Source organism: Pinus tabuliformis, chromosome 2_2, assembly GCF_031772625.1.
Source record: "Pinus tabuliformis cultivar Carrire ecotype Pingquan chromosome 2_2, CPIR1, whole genome shotgun sequence".
NCBI lineage: Eukaryota > Viridiplantae > Streptophyta > Pinopsida > Pinales > Pinaceae > Pinus > Pinus tabuliformis.
Window position 1 is genome coordinate 305,194,525 of NC_142300.1, and position 26,775 is coordinate 305,221,299.

General features: G+C 36.3%; 2 protein-coding genes across 2 annotated transcripts; both read right to left on the bottom strand.

Annotated features, from left to right (window-relative positions):
- Positions 1-4,889: 4,889 nt before the first annotated feature.
- On the bottom strand, positions 4,890-26,775 carry LOC149192508 (protein DMR6-LIKE OXYGENASE 1-like). The gene is made up of 3 exons (XM_089404629.1): positions 26,137-26,775; positions 25,625-25,949; positions 4,890-5,386 (listed from the first exon to the last, which is right to left on the bottom strand). Exons 1-3 carry the CDS (start codon positions 26,640-26,642, stop codon positions 5,114-5,116), a joined length of 1,104 nt encoding a protein of 367 aa, XP_089260755.1. The 5' UTR covers positions 26,643-26,775; the 3' UTR covers positions 4,890-5,113.
- LOC149192509 (uncharacterized) lies at positions 19,580-20,720 on the bottom strand. Its single transcript, XM_089404630.1, has 2 exons — positions 20,373-20,720; positions 19,580-20,248 (listed from the first exon to the last, which is right to left on the bottom strand). The coding sequence occupies exons 1-2, from the start codon at positions 20,498-20,500 to the stop codon at positions 19,753-19,755; spliced, it is 624 nt and encodes a 207-aa protein (XP_089260756.1). The 5' UTR covers positions 20,501-20,720; the 3' UTR covers positions 19,580-19,752.

Genomic DNA, 26,775 nt, shown 5'->3' on the forward strand with positions numbered 1-26,775 from the left:
AATTTACAAATGAACAGTGGATGGCTTTTGGTCTGGGTAGGGAGGCGGTTTTTTTGGGCCATCGCACCGCTTTTGGAGGGCAGGCGGTATTTCATTGCGAGCACGTGATCTAACCTAGGGCTGCCACGTAGCAGAATAGTGCCCAGGCAAAACCATGAATCTCATGTGCTCTTGGGCTACTAACGGTCGGATGGTGAACGTGTGCGATATGGATGCGCATCGTCGGATCTAGGGGTGGGAGATCGGATGGCTGTCGTGTGGTTGAGCTTCATGGAGGGAATTGGGAAAAGGATTTGTGGGGCCCGGAGTTTAATTACAAACAATTGTAATAAATTAATACAATAAAGTCGGGGTTTAATATAAGCCGCGGGTTTATTAAAGTGGGACCAAGGGTTATTGTGGCGGGGTTTTAGCCATTGAAACTTAATTTTCTAATATTCTATTGCTCACAGTGTATCTTGGAAGCAGGGCAAGGCTCTTCTAATAGAATATCAACGCAAACCCTTATGGCATAAGGTTCGACAAGACTCAACTTTTTCCTATTTCTACTACACCTCATAGAGGCTCCTGTGTGCTACCACATTCTCTTTCTCTTTACTGGTGGAGCCACAGCTACCAACCAACAAGAAAAAGACTAGCATGGTAGAGGGAAAACTTTCTTGAGGAACCTTCTATCTACTAAATAAAATGACCCAGAAAAATGTTTCTAACCATACGCACAGGCATCAGTGCACTTGTAGAAATGTGATATTTGCAAGGGTTTATAATGTTATAAGGAATTGAGAGCCACTGGATATATCCACAACTCTTCCTTTCTGTACCATCTTTTGGGTGTGGAGCCTAATTATCTTTTGCATTCAAAGGTATCAGCGCATTGGACCCCAGTTCGTAATGGGGCGGCAACGTCGCCCGTAAAATATTCCCTGCGGGGGGGTCCAAGGGGGGCGGCTGCGACCTTTGGGAGCCCCCCCCTGATGAGGGGATCTGGGGCAGTGCCCCCGAAGTTAAGAATAGAAGTAAAATTGCCTTGTAAAATGTTGTAATTTCGTAATCAATCTGGGTCGTTCATTGGGCAGAGATCTGATGGTAGAAGTTATGTTTAACTTAGAGTTTTTTGCCCTAAAAGGCAACCCCTCGCTATATATGAGGGAATTGTATTGTGTCTATGTATATCTGTATTCTAAGTGAAGAAGAGAAAGGAGATTGAGAGCGAAGAGGGAATTACAACGGATCTGTGGTAGGTTGTATCTCTTTAGTTTGCTGGATAATATAAAAAGCACTGGTTGTTTCTCCGTGGACGTAGCCCAAACTGGGTGAACCACGTATATCTGTGTCTCTCTTGTTTTATGTGTTTTCTGTGTTTATATTTCTGCAATATTTTGTGTGTTCCATTGCTCTGTAATATAGAATTCTCTAACACCATCTGTGAATTAATTGAAAATATGTTTTGTTTTTATAGAAAAACAAGTGCCCTTCTACATCCAACTAACATCAGAAAACCCTACGTTGTATAACATTATTTTGGCACTTTTGAATGTACTACTAATCCTCTAAGAAAACTAGTAAAACAATGTCGCTGATTGGTTGTCGTGATTTCAAGTGTCATTTTATTAATAGAGAATATCTTTTGTTTTAATTGAAAAATAAGTGCCTTCTGTAGCCAAATAGAATTGGAAAACACTATGCTCCATAACATGATTTTCGGACTTTTCAATGTACTTCTGGTCTTTCAAAGAAACTAGGAACATTTATGGATAAGAAAGAGCATGTCAAATCACTGCAACTGCCTCATGTGTTGAAAAGAATTATGCATTATCAGATTTTGCTAACTAATCCTCTAAGAAAACTCATAGAACAATGTAATTGTTTGATTACCATGCTTTCAGTTTCTATTATATTACTGATAGCTTCTATACTTGGAACTTCTCCATTACTGAAGTAATACTACTGTTTTCATGGTAATTGGTGAATGGATAATTTCTAAGCATTTTTTGGGCAAGACTCAAGATCGAATCACAACCGCTACCACTATTCATCTCAATATCAAGATATTCAAATTTTTCCTCTCCCTAGGGCTTATAATATTTGCCATACAAGCTGATGTCTCTCAAGAGAATAGAACCCCTGTCTAGAGGGAAAATTAAACCCACTAACTACCACTCGAGCTATTGTCCTTGACTTCCATAGTAATAATACATTTTATATATGGACTTGTATTTAGTTTACTCATGTCAGATGGATTGAGATCATAATATATCACAGATAAATTTAAGAGAGATAGAATATAGAGGAAATGAACAACTCTCATGTGAGCCCAGCTCAGCCTGATTAGATTTATTCACCAAATCATTTGTACATAAAGAAGATTAGAAATCTGTTGAGGAAATTAAACAAGTTCCTCAAAAATAAGATCTAATCTAACTAATCACAACCAATAGCTAATAATGAAATAATCTCTAGAATTATACCTTTCTCCATTATTCTAAGTATTATTATTTCCCAATTCAAAATATCTTTCCCAACCAAAATTAACCATTTGCAAGAAAATTAAACCTCTAACTACCATTCGAGCAATTGTGCTTTACATTCCTTGATAACAATGCATTTTATGTATTAACTTGTATTTAGTTTACTAATATCACATAGCTTGAGATCATAACAGTTCGAAGTATTATTTAACCATTTGCAAGACGAACTGATTTTTTAGTTATAAATCTGTACCAGATAACAGAGTACTAACATGACAATTTTTAGTAGTCTATAGCCCTCAAATGTAAAAACTATATACAATATTGAGTTTACTAATATCACATTGCTTGAGATCATAACAGTTCGAAGTATTATTTAACCATTTGCAAGACGAACTGATGTTTTAGTTTTAAATCTGTACCAGATAACATAGTACTAACATGACAATTTTTGGTAGTCTATAGCCCTCAAATGTAAAAACTATAAACAATACTGAAGGAAAAAAAGCCATGTCAAATCAACGGCCTCATGGATTGAAGAACGCTGTGAATTTTGAAATTTATAGTTTTTCCAACCGATCTTCTTTAAAAAAGAAAATTAAGCTTGGACGCCAAAATATAGATCATACATAATATATGAGATATAATGCAAATTATACATATTGTAAAATGATACAGATGATTGGGTATCATCATTTCAGTTGTTATTATCAATGATAGGTTCTATATTTCAACTTTTCCATCCTCCTTGGTAATGCTACATCGTATCTGCAAAGTTGTATCTGGTTTATTAAGTTAATCACGCTACATGGCTTGAGAGTGTATCCTATTAGTATTTCCATATTCCAACTATTGGTCCCCAATCAAAACCAGCCATTTGTGGGATGAACTATTGTTTTACTTCTAAAACTGTACCAGAAATCACACTACCAAAAGCATTCACACTACCAAAAGCATTTTTGACAGCTTTCAGTCCTCATTTGGGGAAAGATTGGTCTATCTGAGGTGCTTCTAATCATATCAGGAGATTGCGGCCTGGAAACAATTAAAATAAAATACATGAACTACAAAGTAAACATATTCTTGGCATAAAGTTTTCTATAAGATATATAAACTATTTATAAGACACCTTTGTCATTCAATGTAGCTCTGATTTATCCAAGCAACTAAAATACAAATAAAGTATTGCTTCAAATGATGTTTCACTGGTCTAGACTGTAGAGAGTTCTTCATATTTCTTTTGACGAGTGCGTTAAAATGTTCGTTGACAAGCATCAATGTGTTTGTTCTATATTCTTGCTCAGACTGACTATTCTATGAATTAGAGGGTTAAATTATGATCCGTCCCCTCCCCTCCTGATTACTAGGGGGCTTAAGCTCTTCAGTGGACACAAGTTTGTCTATCTTTCACGGGCTATGCAACTCAGAGTTCCAATGACATCCATCTTTGCCTACTTCGAATCAGATAATAATATAATTTTATGAATGTCCACAAACAACCAAGGGATAGGTCAATTGGACTAGAGAGTAGAGTACAAATTTTGGTTAATCAGAAAAGAAAAATGGGAGTTTTTCAATCAGAGATCAAGCTTTGGTACACAACATCTTCCTTCATTGTGAATGTCTCTTTGATGTCTTTCTAACATGCAGTTAGATCTGAAAAGGAAAATGTGACAAATCATAAAGTTTTACCAGTGATGAACATTTGACAATGAAAAATGTTGGAAAGTGAAGCTGCTCAAAGATGCTCTACTGGTTTATTTCCTTCCATTAGGACTTCTTTGTCACTATCAGGAGCCTTCAATGCCACCCAAGATTACTCCTCAGGGACCTATTAGTCCAGACCACTCTCTAGAGGACATTATTCGTTAGGCACTCAGTGCTGACATCTACACCATTCACTCAGATGATGAGCAGAGCCAACTTCATCCCTCCTCCCATGGCAGCTACAACTCAATCCATGATATGTTTCTTGACAGGCTGTCCTTCACTTTACAGAGTTTTCTTTCTTGAAATATAGTTATGTCAATTCATTTCCGGTTATTCTTATACTCAATTCTCCTTTCATTTTCACTCATTTTAGTGGGCTGTCTTTTGCAATCCCCTGTTTTGCTGGGCTACTTTTGCTGGTTGTAGACAGCAGTTCCTTTGACCTATGTTGCTCTTGAGAAGGCATTAATACAATTTTCAACTTTCAAGGTTTTAATGAAAAAAGCTTTCAAGAAAATGGACGATAAAAGGAATGAAAATTTTCAAGTTTGGTCTTTTTTAGAACATGTCAGAGCCAATACCCACACCCCAGGATTGGTACCACTTATCTGAAAATTATTTTCCAAACAAATAGTTAAAAATGTGATCTATTTCTACTTCGCTAAAATTCATGTCCATCAAGAAATGGATTTCAACAAGCTGCCAGAAATATTTACCATAAACTGCCCACGTCATCATTAATGTGGCAAATGGGACTATTATGTATTAGTTCATGAAGAAAAACAAACAGTGAATTCCATGTACAACAGTATTTTAACCGATGAATGATGCAAACTATAAGAGGTTACCAAAATTACAGAAAGTGGTACGAACAACCAATTATAGGGGGTTAAATACAAAAGCTTAAAAATACTAAACATAGTAAGATAACGATCTCATTCAGAGGAATTTTCGGAAATATAAAAGTGATGGATTTGAAGATTCTCAGTGCCCAAATTCTTGAAATTGCTGTGGCCTCTGCTCTCGATGAACTCCCCCCAACAGTATTCTCTATATTTGGGTGGATTTTTCTCATTGACTAAATCAGGTACAGGTCCCACCATCACATAATGCGAAGGATTTAAAAAGAATGGGATAGAAAACCTTTCCTTCTTGTCATTCACCACCACCCTATGTTCTACACTTGCATATTTGTCATTGCTCCAAACCTGCACAACACAAAATCCCCAAAAAGGCTTATTTCTATGAAAAATGTAGGGTGCTTAAAACAAAATAAGATACTTCTAACGCAACGCTGACAGAATGAATGTAAGCTATATATGAATTTGTCATTGCTCCAAACCTGCACAACACAAAATCCCCAAAAAAGGCTTGTTTCTATGAAAACTGTAGGGTGCTTAAAACAAAACAAGTTACTTCTAAGGCAGCACTGACAGAATGAATGTAAGCTATATATGGCCATTCACTCATAGACCAATATCTTTTACTTCCAAACTAATGCATGTACTTAGCCAAATATATCTTGCACAAAACATTTTGTTGAAGCTTGTTTCTTCTGGTTTCACTTGTAAATAAAGAAAAACATCATCATTTCATTAACATAGACAACTGATTATTTAAATTGTGCAATCTATTTCAATTAAGAACGAAATTTCTTGTTTTGGTCCTTGGAAATGGCAGTTCTGTTATGCTGGACAGTTACATCATACATGGCTTTGAACATTTCAGATTGGAGATATCCCGAGGACTATGCTGCATATCATGAATTTGTATTGGGAAAGAGTAAGAAAATTTTGCTGCAATTTATACTACTCCACAAACCCATCCAATCATAGCATACTTTCAGTCATAGGATTCTCCAGAATATGGTTATGAATTTCCAATCATCCAAGGTTTCTGATTTTCCAAGAGTTTGCCTTGCTCATGCTTTACACTTTCTTAAGAGGCAGTACCACTGCAGGCGCTGGTGTGGGTGGGATTCTTCCCACAGCAGTCAGTCATTCTGTTTTCCAAACAAAAAGAATAAGAAGATAGCCATGCCTGTAAGAGGACGTCTTTGAGGTAAAAAAATCTTTGTCAATGTATCATCGGTGAGAAATTCTGCTTGTTCCAAACAAGGCAGCGTCCTTGTCACTGCTACAGTTATATGAAACATAAAGAACGATCCTTTAAAAGGAAAAAATGGCAGCAACTACCATCTCTCATGGATATGAAGGAATTTGTTTATCAAGGAACTTAGAACACTACTTTATAACTTGGTATCAAAGCGACTGTTGTACTCCTGGGCCCTTATGGTTCAAAAAGAAGAAACATGCCCTATCAGCAACTCAGAGTAATTCAAAAGGATGAAACATGCCCTGCCAGGATAACTGGAGACAATCCTTCGTCAGGATGTTGCTAGGTTCACTGAACTATTCAAGGCTTGTCTACTTGCTATATAAAGCAAGACCAATGTGCAACAATGGAGAAAGTTCACTTGAAAATTATGTTACGACAACAATACAACCTAATTTAAATATCTAAAAATATTATATATTTCTACCCATTCAAAATTGAAATTAAGTAAAAGAAAGATGCCACAACTAATTATTGTCAGTGCTATCACATATACATGAAACACCAAACATATAAATTTATAACTTTTTGCCTATACAAAGATAGTTATAAGTAATTGATTACTTTCATATAACTTTTTTCCTATACAAAGATAGTTATAAGTAATTTATTACTTGTATGGTCGTAGGGAAAATTACTTAATTGTACGTGGGCTATGTTATCGAAACAATGTCCATGATTATTGTAAGAAAATTTCTAGCTCTCTACAAAGGGATAATGCAAATTTATTTGTAGCTGATGACACACTATGATCTTCCCTATGCCAACGACCACGCCAATGGACAATTTGGCTATTCATTCCACCCAACAATTCAAACACAAAGAAATTAGTGTGTCAGCTAAGAGCACAGGATTCTAGCAAATAGATTTTAGTGTTGCATGTGTCAATTGGGTGTATAATAGCCTATGTGCTGCTATTAATTAACAATTGAGCAAACTCATGAGAAGTATATTGTGTATTAACTATTAAATCAACTATAGCTTACTCAATGACCAAAAATTTGCAATAAGGCAAAGAAAAACTAAAGTGAAAAATGGAAACAATGACCAACAACACTTCTGCTCAAGAGTGGATCTCCTTTGGCTTTGTGATGTATGGCCTTTGAGTATTCCATTGTTGTAGCCATCAAAGTGTATTGGAGAAAGGACCATGTGCCACATACAAAAAAATTGTTAAATAGAATTCACACAATAATACACCAAAAAAAACAAGCAAACATGAAATCACAGTGATCATATAGCAATTAAAAACCATAAACAACATGGATTATCTCAAAGAAAACTGAAAGAAAAAACTCTAGCATTAAATGACTCTGTTCAATTTTTATTTCTTAGCAATGACATAAATACAAGTTTCTTTGGAACATTACAAGTTATAGACTTCGAAATCATTTTATGCATTCTCTCTCTTTTAAATGAAAGAACTATTTGCAATCATAGCTTGAATGGGAATTTTCTCATACACTTAGTGCAGTTTAAGATTTTTTTTAATAAATAATTATATTTTGTAATTTACTTTAGTAAAAAGAGTGAAAGTCTTATTTTTTGGAGTTGAGTCTAATATTGTACTAGACTCTGAGGAATATTAAAAATATATTCTTTGCTAAAACTCTAATGACAAGTCAATGTAGATGGAAAAGACACTCTAATTATTCATGTAGACAATTTTCTCTGGAGGTGAGGAAAAAGGTTGAGGAAAGGAGAGAACAATGCAACAGTGAAAAGAGCAACTAAGTAATGATTGCAAGTTGCATATCTACCAATATAGTTGTGTGGACAGGTCATATGAATCCATACAATTGTACAGACATTTGATACAAATTGTATAGTCCTATGGACATAGTCATACTACAGGTTTCTCAAACATGTTTTGTAATTTTCTCATTTCACGTGTAGGAAGGCTCATTTGTTAGGTGTCCTTGTAAGTTTTGAGTCATTAATGATAACTAGTGGATTGTAACAACCCTAGTGAAAATTCCATGTAATAAAAGTTAATAAAGGAAAAATAATAACCACAGTTGATGGGACACTTATTCCAAGTTGAATGTTGGGCAAGACATCCTAGTGTGGTTGCTCATTTGGTTATTAATGGCTAAGGCATTGGAAAGGAAAAATGGCATTTTTGGCACATTTATTTATGAAAATAATGGAAATTAGGAGAAAAGGGAGGTGAAAGGTCACACGTTGCATGTGAGGAGGGAAATAATGGAAAATGAAGAAAATAGAGGCCTCATTCATAAAAAGGCTTATAAGGATCAGTACACGAACTTTTGTCAGTTCAATTTTGGGGCTCTCTCATTATTCTCTCTCATACTCTTAGACACTTATAGTTTTCCAGGAGCACTCTTGGAGAGTGGCACACTTGGATTTTTGGTAGAAATTGGCAAGACCCGGAAATTTGTAGAGCTTTTTTAAAGTAGTCAGGGTTGGCCAATCCTAAATAACTTTTATCTTGGTTGGGTCCACATGCACACCTCGCTCATTAATGATCTACCCAAATATTGAACCTGGGTCATACCAAAATTGCATTTCTCCAAATTGGCACACAATTTATGGTATCACAGGGTTTTGAGGACCTATCAAATATGGTGGAGCTACTCTTACCAACTCCGGCTAAAGATCAAGATGTCGTCCAAATACACTACCATGAATGATCTGGTGAAGGGTCGCAAGAGGTCATCCATTAGCCTCATGAAGGTTTTGGGGGCATTCATCGACCCAAAAGGCACGGCCAGCCATTCGAAAAGGCCTTCCTTAGATTTGAAGGAAATCTTCCACACGTTGGAGGGTTCGATCGGTACCTAGTGATAACTGGACTTCAAGTCAATCTTGCTAAAATATTCCCCCTCCTTAAGATGGTCTATAAAGTCATCAATCCATGGGATTGGATACCTATTCTGGACAGTGATATTATACAACGCCCGATAGTTGATAAAGAGTCTCCAGGTCCCCCCCTTTTTCTGTACCAACACGAACAGGCTCCCACAGGGTGATGAACTTGGCCTAATGTGCCCTTTCTGTAATAGCTCCTGAATCTGCATCTTGATTTCATCATTCTTCATAATAGAGCATCGCTAGATCGGCCCGTTGGGTAGCGCACACCCAAGGTCATATCGATGGAGTGCTTGACGTGATAGTGTAGGGGTACCCTTGTAGGTGAGGTAAAGATGTCCCTATACTCCTCCATGACCTTGTCCATTTGTTTTTGTTATGAAGAGGAGCCTTGTATGGAGGTCGTTAATGTTTCCATAGTCTTCTTCTTTCCCTGGGGGCGAACCATAAGGAATACAAATTTCCCGGTCTAGGAAATGATCTAACTACATTGCTTCACAAAGATCAAAGAGATTGTGTAGGTGGTGCTACCTCTGGTATCATGCACAACTTATTTCTCAAATAAATAATAACAGTGCGAGGCCTAGACTCATACATAGTATGACGCTTCCACAAGTATGGTTGGCCTAATAATACATCAAAAAATTCAAGAGGATAAACATCACAAAGTAGTACCTCAGTTGTGAAGGGCTTGATGGTGTAGAAAAAGGCGACACTACTGGCTGACGCAAAGATCTCATCTTTGGTGAAGCCACCGGATGGTGTGCAATTGTGCGTGTGGTGTGGTGGGTAGGCCCAACCACTTCATGACCTCTGCTAAAATGAGGTTCTTTTGGCTTCTATTGTTAAAAATGAACTGCAATGGAGAACCCTTCACCTACATCTCTGTTAGTGGAAGAGTCGCTCCCCCTCCTCTAGAACTTCGAGCTCAATCTTTTGGATCTTGGTGGTGGAAATGGTGGCACCGGGCTCCGCATCAATAATATTCTTCCCTTTGTCATTCCCTTGCTGGGTTCTAACTCAAAGTCAGAAGATGCATCTAATTTGGAGGCTTTTAGCTCAGCCACCAATCACGGCTTGACTCAACACTCACTTGTGTTTGGAGTGGGCCTCTTATGGAACTCACACCATTTCCTTGTGTCCTTCTTTATCTTTGTGGTGTTTTTCTTCGCTTGCAGCTTCACAAGGTTGTCCTTGGTTTCCATGCCTTGGCTTTTTCTTTTGTTCCGCAGTTTGGGGGCACCTTTCCCTTGCTTTGGATTCGCAGATCCAAAGTCTTGCTTCCTCAGTTTAAATTTTTGCTCAATCTTAACAGTATATCAATAGGAAGCACTAATCAAGGAGATGTCCAAGAACTCCAACTCATTCTTGAAGTACTTGTGTAAGAAATTGTAGTACTTGAGTACCAAATTCCGCTCAGAATCATTGATACCCAACTTTATGTGAAGTTTATGAAAAATATTTGTGAACTCTGACACATCTTGGTCCCTTCCCTACCACAACGTGGTCCACTTTATGTATTTATCTTCATAGCTGCAGACAGGGTAATATTGTTCCTTGATGGCATCTTGGAAAGAATTCCAAGTGGGTGTGGATGAAAATAGTGAGGGCTCCCTCGTCCTTTTGTTCACGGTAGGTTTCCCACCAGTCCATGACATGGGGGGAAACTTTGAGAAGTGCAAAACTTAAAAGTAATGTTTTCTCAATTAGAAAAGTCATGAACTAGAAAATCAATGTTGCATGAAGCGCCCCACCCCACGGTTCCAAGCCCCGAAGCGCGTCCCGTACGGAAGCGCCGCTTCCGAATTTTTTGCCGCTTCCTAGAAATTCGAAAGCATGGTACGGAAGCGCCGCTTCCAAAGCGCGCTTTGTATGGCGCTTCAAGTGTCGGAAGTGTGGCGCTTCGAAGGAGGAAGCGTACGCTTCCCATACGCTTCCGGAAAAGCGTTTAGAAAATCTTTTTTTTTCATTTTTTTTTTTTTATTTTAGGTGAGTTTGCTTGTTGGGGGTGGGTCCACCTTGGGTTAGGGTGACGAATGAAGGCAAAAAAAAATATAAATATAGCAGATGCTCCCTCATCGTAATGTTAAATTCTTAAAGTAAAAGTGACATTCTCCTTTATTTTTCATTTTCATCCTTTTACTTAAATTTTTAACATTACCATGAAATGACTCAGGATGTTTGAGAGTGGTTCCAGCCTCATTGGACTTCATATGGAGAAAATAGAATTTCATATCCTATTCAAAATTCAGCAGACTTAACAGTTTTCAGGAATTCAGGATCAATGGGATTGTGGCATTTCATTAGATTATATCAAGTATGAAGGTATGCGATTAGCATTTAATCAAGAACACCAAGCCCTATATGTACCCTAGTGTTGGTGGTGTTAATTGTTGAACTCCTTTGTCACGTGGCACGCCCTTAGCAAAAAATTACCTTTCAATCAAGTCAAAATCATCGATCAAGCATGTTAAGCTTTTTCTACCATATTTTAAGTCTTGAATTAGGTAGTTTGATCAAAATTGGGCAATGTTGACTAATATCCCTAGACAATCGAGGTAGAGGCAAAGGCTAGACAAGAGGAGAAGAATCTAGATTCTAGATGGTTGATGTACATATAATTAATCATTAATGTACAATGGATGTTATATCTATCTTGATTTATGCAAAAAATATGCATGTTTTCATGTTTTCTACAATTAATTTTCTATTTGGGATGTTTGTTTTGAGTATAAATGCAAAAAAATATAAATATATATATATATATAGCAGACGCTTCCGCGAACGCTTCGCTTCCTAGATTTTTGGAAAATGACACTTCCGCGTCCCTGCTTCCAAAAAACGCTTCCGCTTCGTCCACGCTTCGTGCAACATTGTAGAAAATATCCTTCCAATAGATTTAACCATATATCTACCACATCTGCATCTATCTGGACTTCAAATATAGGAATATCAAATTTGACTTGTACCTTAAAAGGAGTGACACCTCCAGATTGACTTTTGGATGAAGATGCGTTGCTTGTGCGTAGCCACCGAAGGATCTGGGCAAAGTTATCTATCATCGCATTCCTCTGTCACTCGAGGGCTTCCTCGAAAAATATTTTGAAAGGATCCCCTGCTCCCTCATCTTTCTTTTATTCTTCCATGGGAGGTCGTCAGGGTTTGCAAGGCTGGTATTGTAAAGGTTCAACCAGTTTGAGCCATAACTCCTTATACCCTGACCTCGTTAGCAACATGCAAAGAAAAATAGAGAAAGAGAAAACCACTCTAAAACCACTAATATGGACTTATAAATGAACACAACAAAATATATATAAAAAAAATAAACATCGAGATGTATCAGAAATAAAACTTCATTTCATTAATATCAAAGAAATGAAATATGCTTACATACAAAATGGAAGTAAACTAGCTCGGGTGATGGTAGGTTATCTCTGAGAAGAGATGTTGCAACTACATGCCTCTGAACTTCTGAAATATGTTACAGTAAGGCACAAGAGCCTTTTTATTATTGAACAATAACAGAAAACCCTAAACAACCAAAACCCAAATCGTAGGAGATGGAACGCCAAGATTCTGTGGGCCCTATTGGGGTTAGTTGGGTAGCTAACATCCCGGGGTTGTAACTTGGTCATATTGTCTTTGTTTGGCGCGTACAACACCTTCTCTGAAATAACTCTCTGAGTACTATAGTATTTTCCATAGTCCCTTTCCTATGGCTATGGGCTTAATACATACCTAAAAGAAACACCGTTTAGGGGGTCAAAACAACTCCTAAAGTTCAGGACCTAAACAACTAAAAATAGTAAATGTTGCTATAGCCAAGGAAACGAATAAAACTCGCTGGAGGTATAGGCAAAATAGGCGGGTGGCCACCAATATCCACCTGGATCATAACAACCCCTAACATCACTTTCCCACCCAAAATAAATTATTTTCCCTCAAGTAAAAAAAACATATTTTGTAAATCAAAGTCACAAACTTACAAAGATGTAAATTACTCAAAATTTTCATTTTCTAGACAAAATATCGACCAAACAATTCCATTATAATAATAGAGGAAATATTAGAATGGTTACGGTAGTGTGTTTATTTCCTCATTTACTAAAACATCCTCCAACAATGAGCATTGAACATGTAGAGGATGTATCAAAAATCTAAATGAAATTATATTCTTGCAACAATTTCTCTTGCTAATCATCTTGAGTCTATATTTATAACTCAATGTTGATATTCATCACTAACATCCAAAGGGGATAAATTTTCTGAAAGGAATTCATTTTTGGAGGGTTCAAATGGTTAGTTGACCATTATATTTTCCAACCAAATACTTTTCAAAAGACGATATCCCCAAGAAAAAAAAATATTATCCTTTATTCTTATAACTATTCAAAGGAATATTTGGGTTCGTGGAAGAATCAAACAGTGGTTGACTAAAGGATTTGTGCATGATGAAAGTTCCTTCCAATTTTTTGTGAAGATATGGATGTAAATATTAGCTACATACAAGCTCAATTAAATAAGAATAATGCTTGCACCAAGTGTTCATAAGCTCAGGAACATTAATAGAGTGCATCAACCTCAACTGCAAGGTGATGACACAACCTAAAGATGCAATTTATGTTGAGGTGTGCACAATAGAGTGATGTGAATGGGAATTTCATAAAACTATTACAAGGAAGTTCAACCACGATAATAGATCACATCTTATTTATTCATATCTCTATCTTCTCAAAATTTGTACATCACTATATTGTGGGATGTGAACATACAAGATGTGAAACACTTCATATCCCCTTAAGCAACTATTATTATTTATACACCTCTGGTTGAATGTAATTGGGTTGGTAGTTTTGGTGATTTTAGATAAAAAATGGTTAGTTGCCTTATATTGTTCATATCATTGTTGTACATACTTATTTCTTAATGGAAATCCAAAGTTTATTTTCTGGAAAAATACTTGCAACAAATTTTGTTTTTGTTGTCTTATTTCATTTATGTTTGTTTATTACCTTCATTACTTTCCTTTCCATAACCTATAGATTGTGTATGTAAGATTCTTGTTGTTGTGGATACATTATTTTTTCTAAGCCCACCACCTTACAAGTCTACCTACATTCAACTTGTCATTAGCCTCACATATTGAATCTTAAAAATAATCCAACATTAACAAAATAGGGTTGTGTAGCCACTAAGTTATATGTGTCCTAGTTGCATGACTTTGAATTTGAAAGTAGAAAAAGAAGCTCAATCACCAAGACCATGCAACCCTTCCTATAACTAGATTTCATTAGCATGTCAATGTCTATAGATCCCTACAAGGAGCATGATGGTTTCCATTCACCCTCTTCCTCTTTATCGTATAGGGATAACATATTGTTACCTAGACCTAACTTTTTATCAGAAAATAGTTGTGAGATAAATTTTCTAAACTCCTAAATTATGAGGGGTTACACACTAAAAAACATTTAGTGCATAAAACATTTGGATTTGAAGATAGCCCAACTCAAGAGACTTCCTTAAACACATGGCATTGAATCATAGGTATAAAATTGGATATTATATTTGATTGAGCTCTTTATAACAATCCAAAAGAAAACCTCAATATATACTCTTATACTATTTTCCTTAGTCAAACACATCATTGTAAAGCCTAACTTAGTATATGCAATGATACCTAATTGCAATGTACAAAAATGTAATCCTTTAAATCTCAAGATTGCAAGAATGAATGTTTGCTTCTTTAGATTGAAAAGGAAGAATTTAGATTCCATAATTTTTTAAAGGGATTATTAAGAAGATAATGGTAGGAGGAGAGTATGTGCATATGGAGGAGAGAGGGTGTATGAGGTGGACAATGATAGAATGTCATACAACTAATGGCCTACAACAAGGCAATATAGCCAATGGGTAGCAATAGGGAAATAAAAATGGTGGCAAGTATCACATACAGATCATGGATGAGGAGAAGCATCTTCCCCAATGACTTCAAGAAATTGATGAGGAACTTGCTTTTAATAACGGTAGATCACAAGGAAGCATTGCAAGGCTAGAGAATGTTATGGTGAGATATATCGCCTTAAATTGCTTTCATACTAATGGATCCATGGATGTTGTGATGAGATCATTTTAAGCCAAGTTTACAAGGAGCAAGTTGTCCTAGGTCTCCCTGCCTTGGCTTTGTCCTTTTTTTTGCAGTTTGGTGGTGCCTTTCCCTTAATTTGGATTCACAGAACCAAAGTCTCGCTTCCTCTGTTTAAATTTCTTCTCAATCTTAACATCATATCGATAGGAAGCACCAGTCAAGGAGATGTCCAAGAACTCCATCTCGTCCTGGATGTACTTGTGTAGATAGTTATGGTACTTGAGTACCAAATTCCACTCAGAATCCTTGGTACCCAACTTTGTGCGAAGGTTATGAAAAATATTTGTGAACTCTGACAAATCTTGGACTCTTCCTTGTCACAACGTGGTCCACTTTATGTATTTATCTTCATAGCTCCTGAAAGGGTAATATTGTTCCTTGATGGCATCTTGGAAAGAATTCCAAGTGGATGTAGCTGAAAACAGTGAGGGTTTCCTGCCGTCCTTCTATTCAGAGTAGGTTTCCCACCAATTGTTGACATGGGGGGTGGCTTTGAGGACTTGAATTCTACCCTAAAAGGAGTTCCACCTCCAGATTGACTGTTGGATGACTATGTGTCGCTTGTGGGTAGTCGTTGAAGGATCTGGGCAAAAGTTATCCATCATCGCGTTCCTCTGTCGCTCGAGGGCTTCATCAAGCAATATTTTGAAAGGATCTCCCGCTCCCTCATCTTTCTTTTCTTCTGCCATGGGAGGCCGTCGGGGTTTGCAAGGCTGGTCTGGCAAAGGTTCAACCAATTTGAGCCCTAACTCCTTATACCCTGAGCTCGTTGGGAACATGCAAAGAAAAATAGAGAAAGAGAAAACCGCTCTAATACCACTGATCCAGACTTATACACAGACACAAAAAAATACAGAGACAAACATAAACATTGACATGTATCAGAAATAAAACTTCATTTCATTAATATCAAATAACTGAAATATGATTACATACGAAATTGAAGTAAACTAGCTCAGACGATGGTAGCCTATCTCTGAGAAGAGATGTTGCAGCTACATTCCTTTGAGCTATGTTATAATTAGGCTCAAGGGCCTTGTTATTATTGAACAATAATGGAAAACCCTAAACAACCAAAACCATAATCTTAGGAGATGGAACAACAAGAGTCTTTGGGCCCCGTTGGGGTTAGTTGGGAAGCCAACTTCCCGGGGTCGTAACTTGGTCATATTGTCTTTGTTTGACATGTACTATACCTTGTCTGAAATATCTCTCTGAGTACTATAGGATTTTCCATAGTCCCTTTCCTATGGCTATGGGCCTAATACAAACCTAAAAAAACAATGTTTAGGGGGTCAAAACAACTCCTGAAGTTCAGGACCTAAACAAATTCTAAAAATAGTAAATGCTGCTATGGCCAAGGAAACGAATGAAACTCACTAGAGGTATAGGCAGAATATACAGGTGACCACCAATATCCACCTGGATCATAACAACCCCTAACATCACTTTCCCACCCAAAATATATTATTTTCCCTCAACTAAAAAAAACCATATTTTGTAAATCAAAGTCACAAACTGACAAAGATGTAAATTACTCAAAATTTTCATTTTCTAGACAAAATATCAACCAAAAAATTCCATTATCAAAATAAAGGAAATATTATAATGGTTACGCTAGTGGCGTTTATGTCCTCATTTGCTAAAACATCTTCCAAATATGAGCATTGAACATGTAGAGGATGTATCAAAAATCTAAATGAAATTACTATTCTTGCAACAATATTCTTGCTATCATATACAAAAGTTGCGTATATATTGAAATTGTGCATATACAGAAGATATGTGCATATCTTTTGTATATACATAACTTTCTTATATGTGCATATCTTCTGTATATGTGCGTCTTTTATGTATGTGCATCTACAGTATATACGCAAATTCCATATATAGAAATTGTACATATATGCAATATATGCGCATATTTTCATCTTGAGGATATATCTATAACTCAATGTTGATCTTCATCACTAACATCCAAAGGGGATAAATTTTATGAAAATAATTCATTTTTGGAGGGTTCAAATGGTTAGTTGACCATCATATTTTCCAACCAAATACTTTTCAGAAGACGATATCCCCAAGAAAAAAAAAACCTTATCCTTTATTCTTATAATTATTCAAAGGAAGATTTGGGTCCATGGAAGAATCAAACATCCATTAAGTTGTTGACTAAAGGATTTGTGCATGATGAAAGTTCCTTCCAATTTTTTGTGAAGATATAGATGTAAATATTAGCTACTTACAGGCTCAATTGTATAAGAACAGTGCTTGCACCAAGTGTTCATAAGCTCAGGAACATTAATAGAGTGCATCAACCTCAACTGCAAGGTGATGACACAACCTAAATATGCAACTGATGTTGAGGTGTGCATAATAGAGTGATGTGAATGGGAATTTCAGAAAACTATTACCAGGGGAGTTCAACCACGATAATGGATCAAATATTATTTATTCATATCTTCATCTTCTCAAAAATTTTACATCACTATATTGTGGGATATTAACGTACAAGATGTGAAACACTTCATATCCCCTTAAGCAACTATTATTATTTATACACCTCCGTTTGAATGTAACTGGGTTCGTGATTTTGTTGATTTTATATAGACAATTGTTAGTTTTCTTATATTTTTCATATCAGTGTTGTACATACTTATTTCTTAATGTAAATCCAAAGTTTAGTGTTGTACATACTTATTTCTTAATGTCAATCCAAAGTTTATTTTCTGCACAAATACTTGCACCAAATTTTTGTTGTTGTTGTCTTATTTCATTTATGTTTATCTATTACCTTCATTATTTTCTTTTCCAAAACCTAGAGATTGTGTATGTAAGATTCTTGTTGTTGTGGATACATTATTTCTGTTAAGCCCACAACCTTACAAGTCTACCTACATTCAACTTGTCATTAGCCTCACATATTGAATCTTAAAAAGAATCCAACATTAACAAAATACGGTTGTGTATCCACTAACTTATATGTGTCCTCCTAGTTAGTGTATAGAGGCTAGACATTGAATTTGAAAGTAGATAAAGAAGCTCAATCACCAATGCCATGCAACCCTTCCTATAAATAGAGTTCATTAGCATAGAAATGTCTATCGATCCCTACAAGTAGCATGATAGTTTCCACTCACCCTCTTCATCTTTATCGTATAGGGTAACATATTGTTACCTAGTCCTAACTTTTGATAAGAAAATAGTTGTGAGATAACCTTGCTAAACCCCTAAATTATGAGCGGTTATTCACACTAAAAAACATTTTGTGCATAAAACATTTGGACTTGAAGATAGCCCAACTCAAGATACTTCCCTCAACACATGGAATTGAATCATAGGTATAAAAATGCATATTATCCCTAGTTGAGCTCTTTATAACAATCCAAAAGCAAAGCTCAATATCTACTCTTATACTATTTTCCTTAGCCAAACACATCATTGTAAAGCTTAAATTAGTATACGCAATGATACCTAATTGCAATGTACAAAATGTAATCTTTTAAATCTCAAGATTGTTGGTATGAAGGTGTGCTTCTTCAGATTGAAAAGGAAGAATTTAGATTCCATATTTTTTTAAAGGGATTATTAAGAAGATAACGGTGGGAGGAAAGTTGTGCATATGGAGGAGAGAGGGCGTATGGGATGGACAATGATAGAAGGTCATACAATTGATGGCCTACAACAAGGCAATATATCCAATGGGTAGCAATAGGGAAATAAAAATGGTGGCAAGGATGGCATACACATAATGGATGAGAGGCATCATCCCCAATGATTTCAAGAAATTGATGAGGAACTTGTTTTTGATCACAACAGATCACAAGGAAGCATAGTAGGTCTAGAGAATGTTGTGGTGAGATATATCGCCTTAAATTGCTTTCATACTAATGGATCCATGCATGTTGTGATGAGATCATTTTATGCCAAGTTTACAAGGGGCGGGGCTTCTAGCTCAAGTAAGGCCAAGGAGGGTTGGCCGATGTTTCTTCAAAGGAAATTTTTTTCCATGTAAGATGAATTTGAGTTGGGTTTGAGCATGCATATGATGATTAATGGTTGAAGGATGCAAGGGTGTGGTCATGGGTTTGAACCAATGTTGCACACATCGCAATCGGGATTTAATCGGCGCCGGGAAAAAAGCGGAAAAAATCGTTAAAATCGGGAAAAAATCGGAAAAAAGCGGGAAAAAATCGTTTGGCACAAAAATATTCATTTTTTTTCAATTTTTTTCAATTTTTTTAATATCTAAACCATCTACAACATAAAATAAATACATTGACACATAAATATGATAAAAAAACTAATATATAAGATGTTCAATATCATTTCTAGCGCTAAAATCACACATAACATTGAATCATGTCCTGAATAGTAAGTCCTGAGTCCCAAGTCCAACTCAGCCTCAAAATATCAACAAAAAATATGATAATGTATCTCATCATGTCATAATGTCATATACAATAAAATGAAAGTCTAATCCTATTGATTTCCTCTGCCCCTCTTGCGAGAAAATGGCACAACTTTCTCTTTCCCTCTAGATGTAGAAGCTGGTGCCTGTGGTGGTGGAAATGGCAGTGGAGTCTGACGTGCTCTAGAAGCTGAAGAACTAGTAGTAGCAGCTACAGGAGGCTGAGGTGGACGGAGACCACGTCCTCTACTGGTGGTAGTGGTAGCCCGGGTAGCCCGGGTAGGCGGTGTCACCTCCTCCTCCTGCTCCTCCAACTCCTCCTCCTCCTGCTCCTGCTCCTGCTCCTCCTCCTCCTCCTCCTCCCCCTCCTCCTCCCCCTCATCCTGCACTAACCAATCCTCAGTGGGATCCATGAGAGGCCTCTCGGTCTCAACCCTCCATTCAGCAGTGGTGTCAATCCCATCCAATGAGATGGCTTCCGTATCAGGTGTCTTCTCTAGTTGTTTCACCCACAATCGAAGATTGTAGTAGACATAGACCATGTCATTAAGTCTATGGGACTCCAACCTGTACAAAGTTCATGAAATAATAAATTAATAATTAATATTATAAAAAAAATATTGTTTAAAACTTTAATGAATTCAAAAATTTATTTGGAAATTTGCAATATTTTAAATGTTTAAGTGTTAACCTATTGCGCTTCTTGTTGTGTATTTTTTCAAATACACTCCAATTGCGCTCACATCCCGAGGAGCTGCATGTTTGGCTGAGGATCCGCACGGCAAGATTTTGCAAAAGGGGGACTCTGCCACCATACATCTTCCACCATGCGTCTACAACAAAATTACAAAGAAAATTTTAAATAAACATAAGAAAAAAATGGAATTTGAAGAAACAATGAAATTTGAAACAAAGTTACAAAGTACATACTACATAGTACAAACTAAAAAATACCTGGCATTTTAACCGTCCTATCAATGACAGCCATCTCAAAGCCAAATGTGCCAGCTGACAACTTATATTGCTCAATTTGTCTAGAGACCTCCATACGTTCTTCTAAAGTTCTCACCATCTTCTGGACACAGGTTAATAATCCTTCCACGACCTCAACATCAAAATTAAACCCACATGCATAAGAAAATGCAGGGTTCAGGAAAAGGCCAGCAGCATGAATGGGACGATGGAGTGTGTTGTTCCATCGCTCATCAATGACCTTCCATAGAAGGAGTTGTCTCTGGAACCCATCATCTCCCTTGTCATCATAGTAGGACCGAATGGCTTCTTTGGCCCTATCCATGGCTTCATACAAATAGCCCATTGCGGGCTTCTCACCATCAACCAACCGAAGAACCTTTACCAAAGGTTCTGTAACAGCGCACACCTCCTGCACTCCCGCCCAGAAGTCCTCCTGGTATGAAACTAGTCTGCAGACGGCCTCTCCTTCTGGTTTGCGGCTCATTGACGAAGCACGCCACTCCTCTGAAAGAAACATTCTCTTCAAATCCCACATAGAATTCAAGAGGGATTGAAGAGATATGAAACTCGTCGCAAACCGTGTAATGGCGGGGCGCACCAACTCTTTGTTGTTGGTGCATTTTCTCATCAAGCTAAGCACAGATGTGTGATTGTAAATAAATTTTGTGATGCTTTTTGATGAGTCAACAACCTCTTTGACAAAGGGAATTTTCCCAATGTCCTCTAACATCAAATCAATACAATGGGCAGCACAAGGTGTCCAAAATAAAGTAGGATGCCTGTCCATAAGCATTCTACCAGCAGCAACATAATTTGCAGCATTGTCCGTTATGACTTGGACAACATTTTCTGCACCCACCTCCAAAATAAACACATCCAGCAAATCACATAAAGTTTTTGCATCTTTCATTTGATGAGTTGCATCAACAGATTTGATAAACATAGTCCCCAAGGGACAACTAACCAAGAAGTTTATAAGGGTTCTCCCCTTTTGGTCAGTCCAACCATCTGACATAACAGTGCATCCTGTTTGTGCCCATGATGCCCTAAAATCCTCCAATCTTTGGGTGCAGTCACGCTTTTCATCTTGAAGAAGCCGGCCTCTGAAATCATGAAGAGAAGGGAGTTTGTACCCCGGGCCAACACTGGCAACATCATCAAGAGTAGGTTGGAAAAATGGATTATTCCTTATAATGCTGAAAGGAATATCACTCCAGAGGAGAAATTTTGTCATCAACTTGTCAGCTTTTTCTTTTTCAGTTCTTTTTAGCATTGAACCAATAGTTGGTTGTGAACCAGGTGTGGTTCGAGGAACAAAATATGATGATGCAGCTACCGGATTGACTGACGCTGCAGTAGAACCTGTGCCACTTGGCCCACTTCCTTCAACTGACCTTTTTAGTTGCCTTTTGAGTTCTTCTTTGGCGTCTCTAGTGTGCTCTAATTCTCCCAATGCTCTCATGGCTTTTTGGATAATTTCAGCATTTGTCTTTAGACAGGGCCCCACATCACGTCCAGGGATTTGTGCAAGGTGGAACTTCAACCTGTACACCCCCCCGAATATTTCCTTTCCACACAACTTGCAATACAAGTTTTGTCTATCATTCGGAGTTTTAGGGTCACCATATTCCCAGAAAGGATCCAATTTCCTTGGCATGTTTGTTTTTGAATTTTGAATTTGCAAACCTATGGAAAAATAAGGATTAGGAAATAGGAATTTAGGATTACATAAATGATAATAGTAAATACAAATTACAATTTAGCATTTGCAAAATTACAAGCTAATTATTTCCAAAATCCCAATTTCTAAACCCAAGTTACCCAACCAAATGCCAAAAAACAATGAAAAATAAAAAAAAATAAACAATGTTTAAAGAAAATGAGAAAATAAAAATCAAAAATTGGTTCTCATAGTCATAACAAATAACCCATCCCAAATCAATGAAAAATTTCCAAAAATTCTTTAAAAACAATGAAAAACAAAGTTTTTATAGAACCAAAACAAAAAAAAATTAATCTACATACCTGGTTTATGGACAAATTGGCGATCTTGGCTTGGATTCCTCCTAAAATCGCTTCGATTCGCTCCCACAACCGACGGCAACCCTCTCCCTCACTTCTTCTCCTTCTCCTCCGCGGCGGACTGCTGAATGAATAAAAAAAAATTCGTTTTTTTTCCATATAAAACCCCGCTGCCGCGCGCCCTCGCGATTTTAAGCGAAAAAATCGCGATTTTATCGAAAAAATCGCGATTTTTTGAAAAAATCGCGAGTTTTTCGATAAAAATCGCTATAAAAAAAAGAGGCGATTTTTTGGATAAAAATCGCGCTTTGAATCGACGATTTTAAAAAATCGCGATTTTACGATTTAATCGCGATTTTATCGCGATGTGTGCAACACTGATTTGAACTGAGTCCAAACCTTTACTTAATAGTTATAAACTTATATATTCCTAAAACAACTACAAAGCTAGGGGAAATTTAGGAATGTTTCTCAATATCATATTACCATTACTTACTCTCACTTTAGGTCAATTCTATTTTAACACGAAGAAAACCCTAAGAAAGATTGCTTAAAATTTTCTTGAAGTAAATGGGTGAATGAATTGACCCATACCAACCCAATTAAGCAGTGCAACTAAAGATCAAATTCGAGCAAGATTGAACAAAATGGATAAAGACATAATTAGATTGTTATTAACACACTCTAATCAACCACATGGAATTTTATAATATAACAAAATTAAAGAGGGCCTTCCAAAAGTGCACTTTTTTAAAATTCCTAAATTAATAAGAACGACATGTAACCATGAACAATAGAAGATAACAATAACTTGCTTTGTTACATGAACAATAGAAGATAACAATAACTTGCTTGAATAAAAAAAAGACAATAACATACCAATTATTGAACAATGTTACAAGTGACTAAGGAAGGTTTCACCTCAATAGTGTTCTTTCTTTTGGAGCAAAAATTGAGATTATATCACAACATTGTTAAATAAAATTCAAATTGGTTGAACTAAAACAAATTCCAAGGGTTTTAAAGCGAATTCAAATTAGTTGAACAAAACAAATTCCAAAGGTTTTTAAGCTGAATCAAATTGGTTAAATTACAAATTCCAAATATTCTTAAGCTAAACCAACCCACCAAACTAAAATTACTCATTCCAGATGGAACAGATCTTTCGAGTTTGAACTATTTGCTAATGTACAATTCTATTCGGCAAGTCTAAATTTATTAGAAATTCATTTATATATATATATATATATATATAAACTAAAATCCTTAAAAGGGGAACTTTGCACACTTGTATTTAATAGTTTGGATTTTGGATTTATATAATATATAACATGTTTTTTTGAACAGGTTTATTTAAATATTTTTGGGTCAATTTTTTTTAATTGTTTTATTTAATGAATTAATTTTATAACTAATCTTGTTAACTTATTTATATATTAAAAAAAAATTAATATTTAGAAAGAAAGAAAGAAATTTTTTTTAACGTTTACGCAGTTAAAGATAACCTATATTAATGTATTAAAAAATTAATATTTAGGAAAAAAGAAAATTCGTTTAAAATAGTCTATGGAACAAATTGCTTCTTTATCTGCTTGATGTATTCGACCCTTTTTCTATAAAACCTCATAATAAATACATGCTCCCAACTTCTGGACAAACCCCTCGCTAAATAAATTATCCCAAAAACTAACTGTCAACATATCTTCACACTAATATACATTATAATATATACATCATTAAATATTATATAATAATATAAATTCCTACAATATATACAACAATATACACAAATATATATAATATATACGTCCACACATTATACATACTTAAATATACACAAATGTATATATTATAATATATACGTCTACACATTATACATACTTAAATATACACAAATGTATATATTATAATAATATATACGTCTACACATTATACATACTTAAATATAATATAGGGTAGTACTAGTATGTACACTGCAGGATGCTACACATCAAATATCATACACACTAAGCGGGATGCTTATTGTATACTCAGCAACGTATTAAAGCTGCATATACATGCATATATTTAATCAGCAACGTATTTAATAAATATACATGCATATATTTAATCTGCGGGGTGGGCCCTGCACTAAGCAGACGATGGGCATTTGGAGCTGTGAAGATGGACATAGATGTAGTGGACAACTTATATATACGGTGTTATTTATATTTTTTAAAATTATAAAATTTTAGTATATTAATTTATAGGTAGTTGGATGTATTTTTGGTGTTATAATGGCATTTATGAGGATTGATCTTGGGTCTCCTATAAATTAAAATTGGCAGTTACCATTTCACCACATGGTTAAGAAAAAAATTTATCAAGTGTTATTTATTGAATGCAGTATATACCATTTATTAGATATAATAGATAATTAATATATATTGTATTATATCATTTATTAGATTTTGAACTTGCTTAAATCTAATTGATAATTTAGATTAACCGAATAGATAACATAATCTATATTGATAACGGATGTAATTAATAAATAAATAAATAACACAATATATATTGATAGCCGATGTAAGTAATAAATAAATAACACAATATATATTGATAGCAGATGTAGCTGCACAGGAAACTAAATCATTCTATATAAAATTATTGACCCATTTATGATGCAGTTAGATACAGGGTGCTTATATTCATTTAATGATCTTCGAATTTGGATTTAGAGTACTGGTATGGTTTTGATAAAATTTAACATTTAGAGTACTGGTATGATTTTGATACTGGTATGATTTTGATCAAATTTAACAGAGATTTTTGAAATTTAAATATAACTATAAGTCTATTAAAAAAAAGTTAAACATTCAGAAAAACAGATCATGTTAAAAAAGGGTTAAATATTCAGAAAAACAGATCATGTACTTGAGTGAGAGATGGAACAAAAATGCTAACCTGCATGCAATCCCCAATATTGATCACAAAGGAATTGGGGATAGGCTTCACTCCAATCCATTCTCCGTCCTTTCGCTTGACTTGCAGCCCTCCAACGTCATCCTGAGCAAGCACAGAGAGAGCCCCCGGATCCTTGTGGCGACCCACTCCTAGAGCCAGCTCAGGCACGGGGCATGGTGAATAATGATTCAACCTCACAACCGAAGTTTGTTCCTCAAACTTGGAATTGAAATAATCACCCGGCAACCCCAAGCTCCGAGATATGAGTTCCAACAATCTGAAAGCAAGTTTCTCGATGGCCTCTGCATATTTCTCGCAGGCCTCCCTGTATCCACAAGCCATTGCAAACTAGTCAATAACTTTTAAAACTTTAGTAGCCATTTCTCAAATACATACGGTTAGGTAATTGTGCTGCGAGATATCAAATCCGTCGAGGTGAAAATCTTAAACTATTTGCACCTCCCGGGAATTGATGCCTCGCCATCCATAACAGCTCCGGGATTAATAAGGACCTTAGGCCAGGTGGGTTCTCCGGCCATTGATTTATCACTGTTCGATTCTCATCGGACTCGAGTTCGAAACTCGCAGGAAGAGAAATTGCCCCTCGACATTTAAAGTCGAAAACTTCTTTCCAGTCCCTTACATTTTTTGTACGCTCTGCGTCGTAATAGCCCATTTTCTTATCCAAGTCTCTCCTCACTTTGTTTTTTTCTTGCAAGGGGAGGGAAAAGAAATTGGCTGCTTCGGATTTGATTGTATGGTAGAGCTCAGGGGAGACGCCATGGTTGATGACTTGGAAGAATCCCCAGTCCCTGCAAGCTGCCTGTATTTGAGCGACGAGTGAGTCCAATGTGGAAGGGTGGGCTGGAGCAGTGGAGTTGAGAGGGGAAAGATCTATGAGGGGAATTTGATCTACGAGGGTAAAGTCGCAGTGTTTGGCGTTTGGGCGATGCTCCACGGATTGGATGAAGGCTGCATCGATGCCTAAACGGGCTTCGGCTGCGCTATCTAAACCCATTTCTTCTCTGGTTTGATTGATGCTCTCTTGATTGTGCTGGAGATTATTAATATTAATATTAATATTAAGCGTACCGCATGGTTCTAACTTTTTCACGGGAGAACCAAAGCTTTCGGCCCTCCGCTTGGTCCAA

What these genes read in the sequence shown, in the direction of transcription:
- LOC149192508 (XM_089404629.1), bottom strand. Translation starts at nt 26,642, where the DNA reads ATGGGTTTAGATAGCGCAGCCGAAGCCCGTTTAGGCATCGATGCAGCC. An exon ending in GAGAACCCACCTGGCCTAAG is followed by an intron (nt 25,950 to 26,136) that starts GTCCTTATTAAT and finishes TTGTGGATACAG; the next exon opens with GGAGGCCTGCGAGAAATATG. An exon ending in ATATTGGGGATTGCATGCAG is followed by an intron (nt 5,387 to 25,624) that starts GTTAGCATTTTT and finishes TGTGTTGTGCAG; the next exon opens with GTTTGGAGCAATGACAAATA.
- LOC149192509 (XM_089404630.1), bottom strand. Translation starts at nt 20,500, where the DNA reads ATGTATGGTGGCAGAGTCCCCCTTTTGCAAAATCTTGCCGTGCGGATC. An exon ending in CACAACAAGAAGCGCAATAG is followed by an intron (nt 20,249 to 20,372) that starts GTTAACACTTAA and finishes AACTTTGTACAG; the next exon opens with GTTGGAGTCCCATAGACTTA.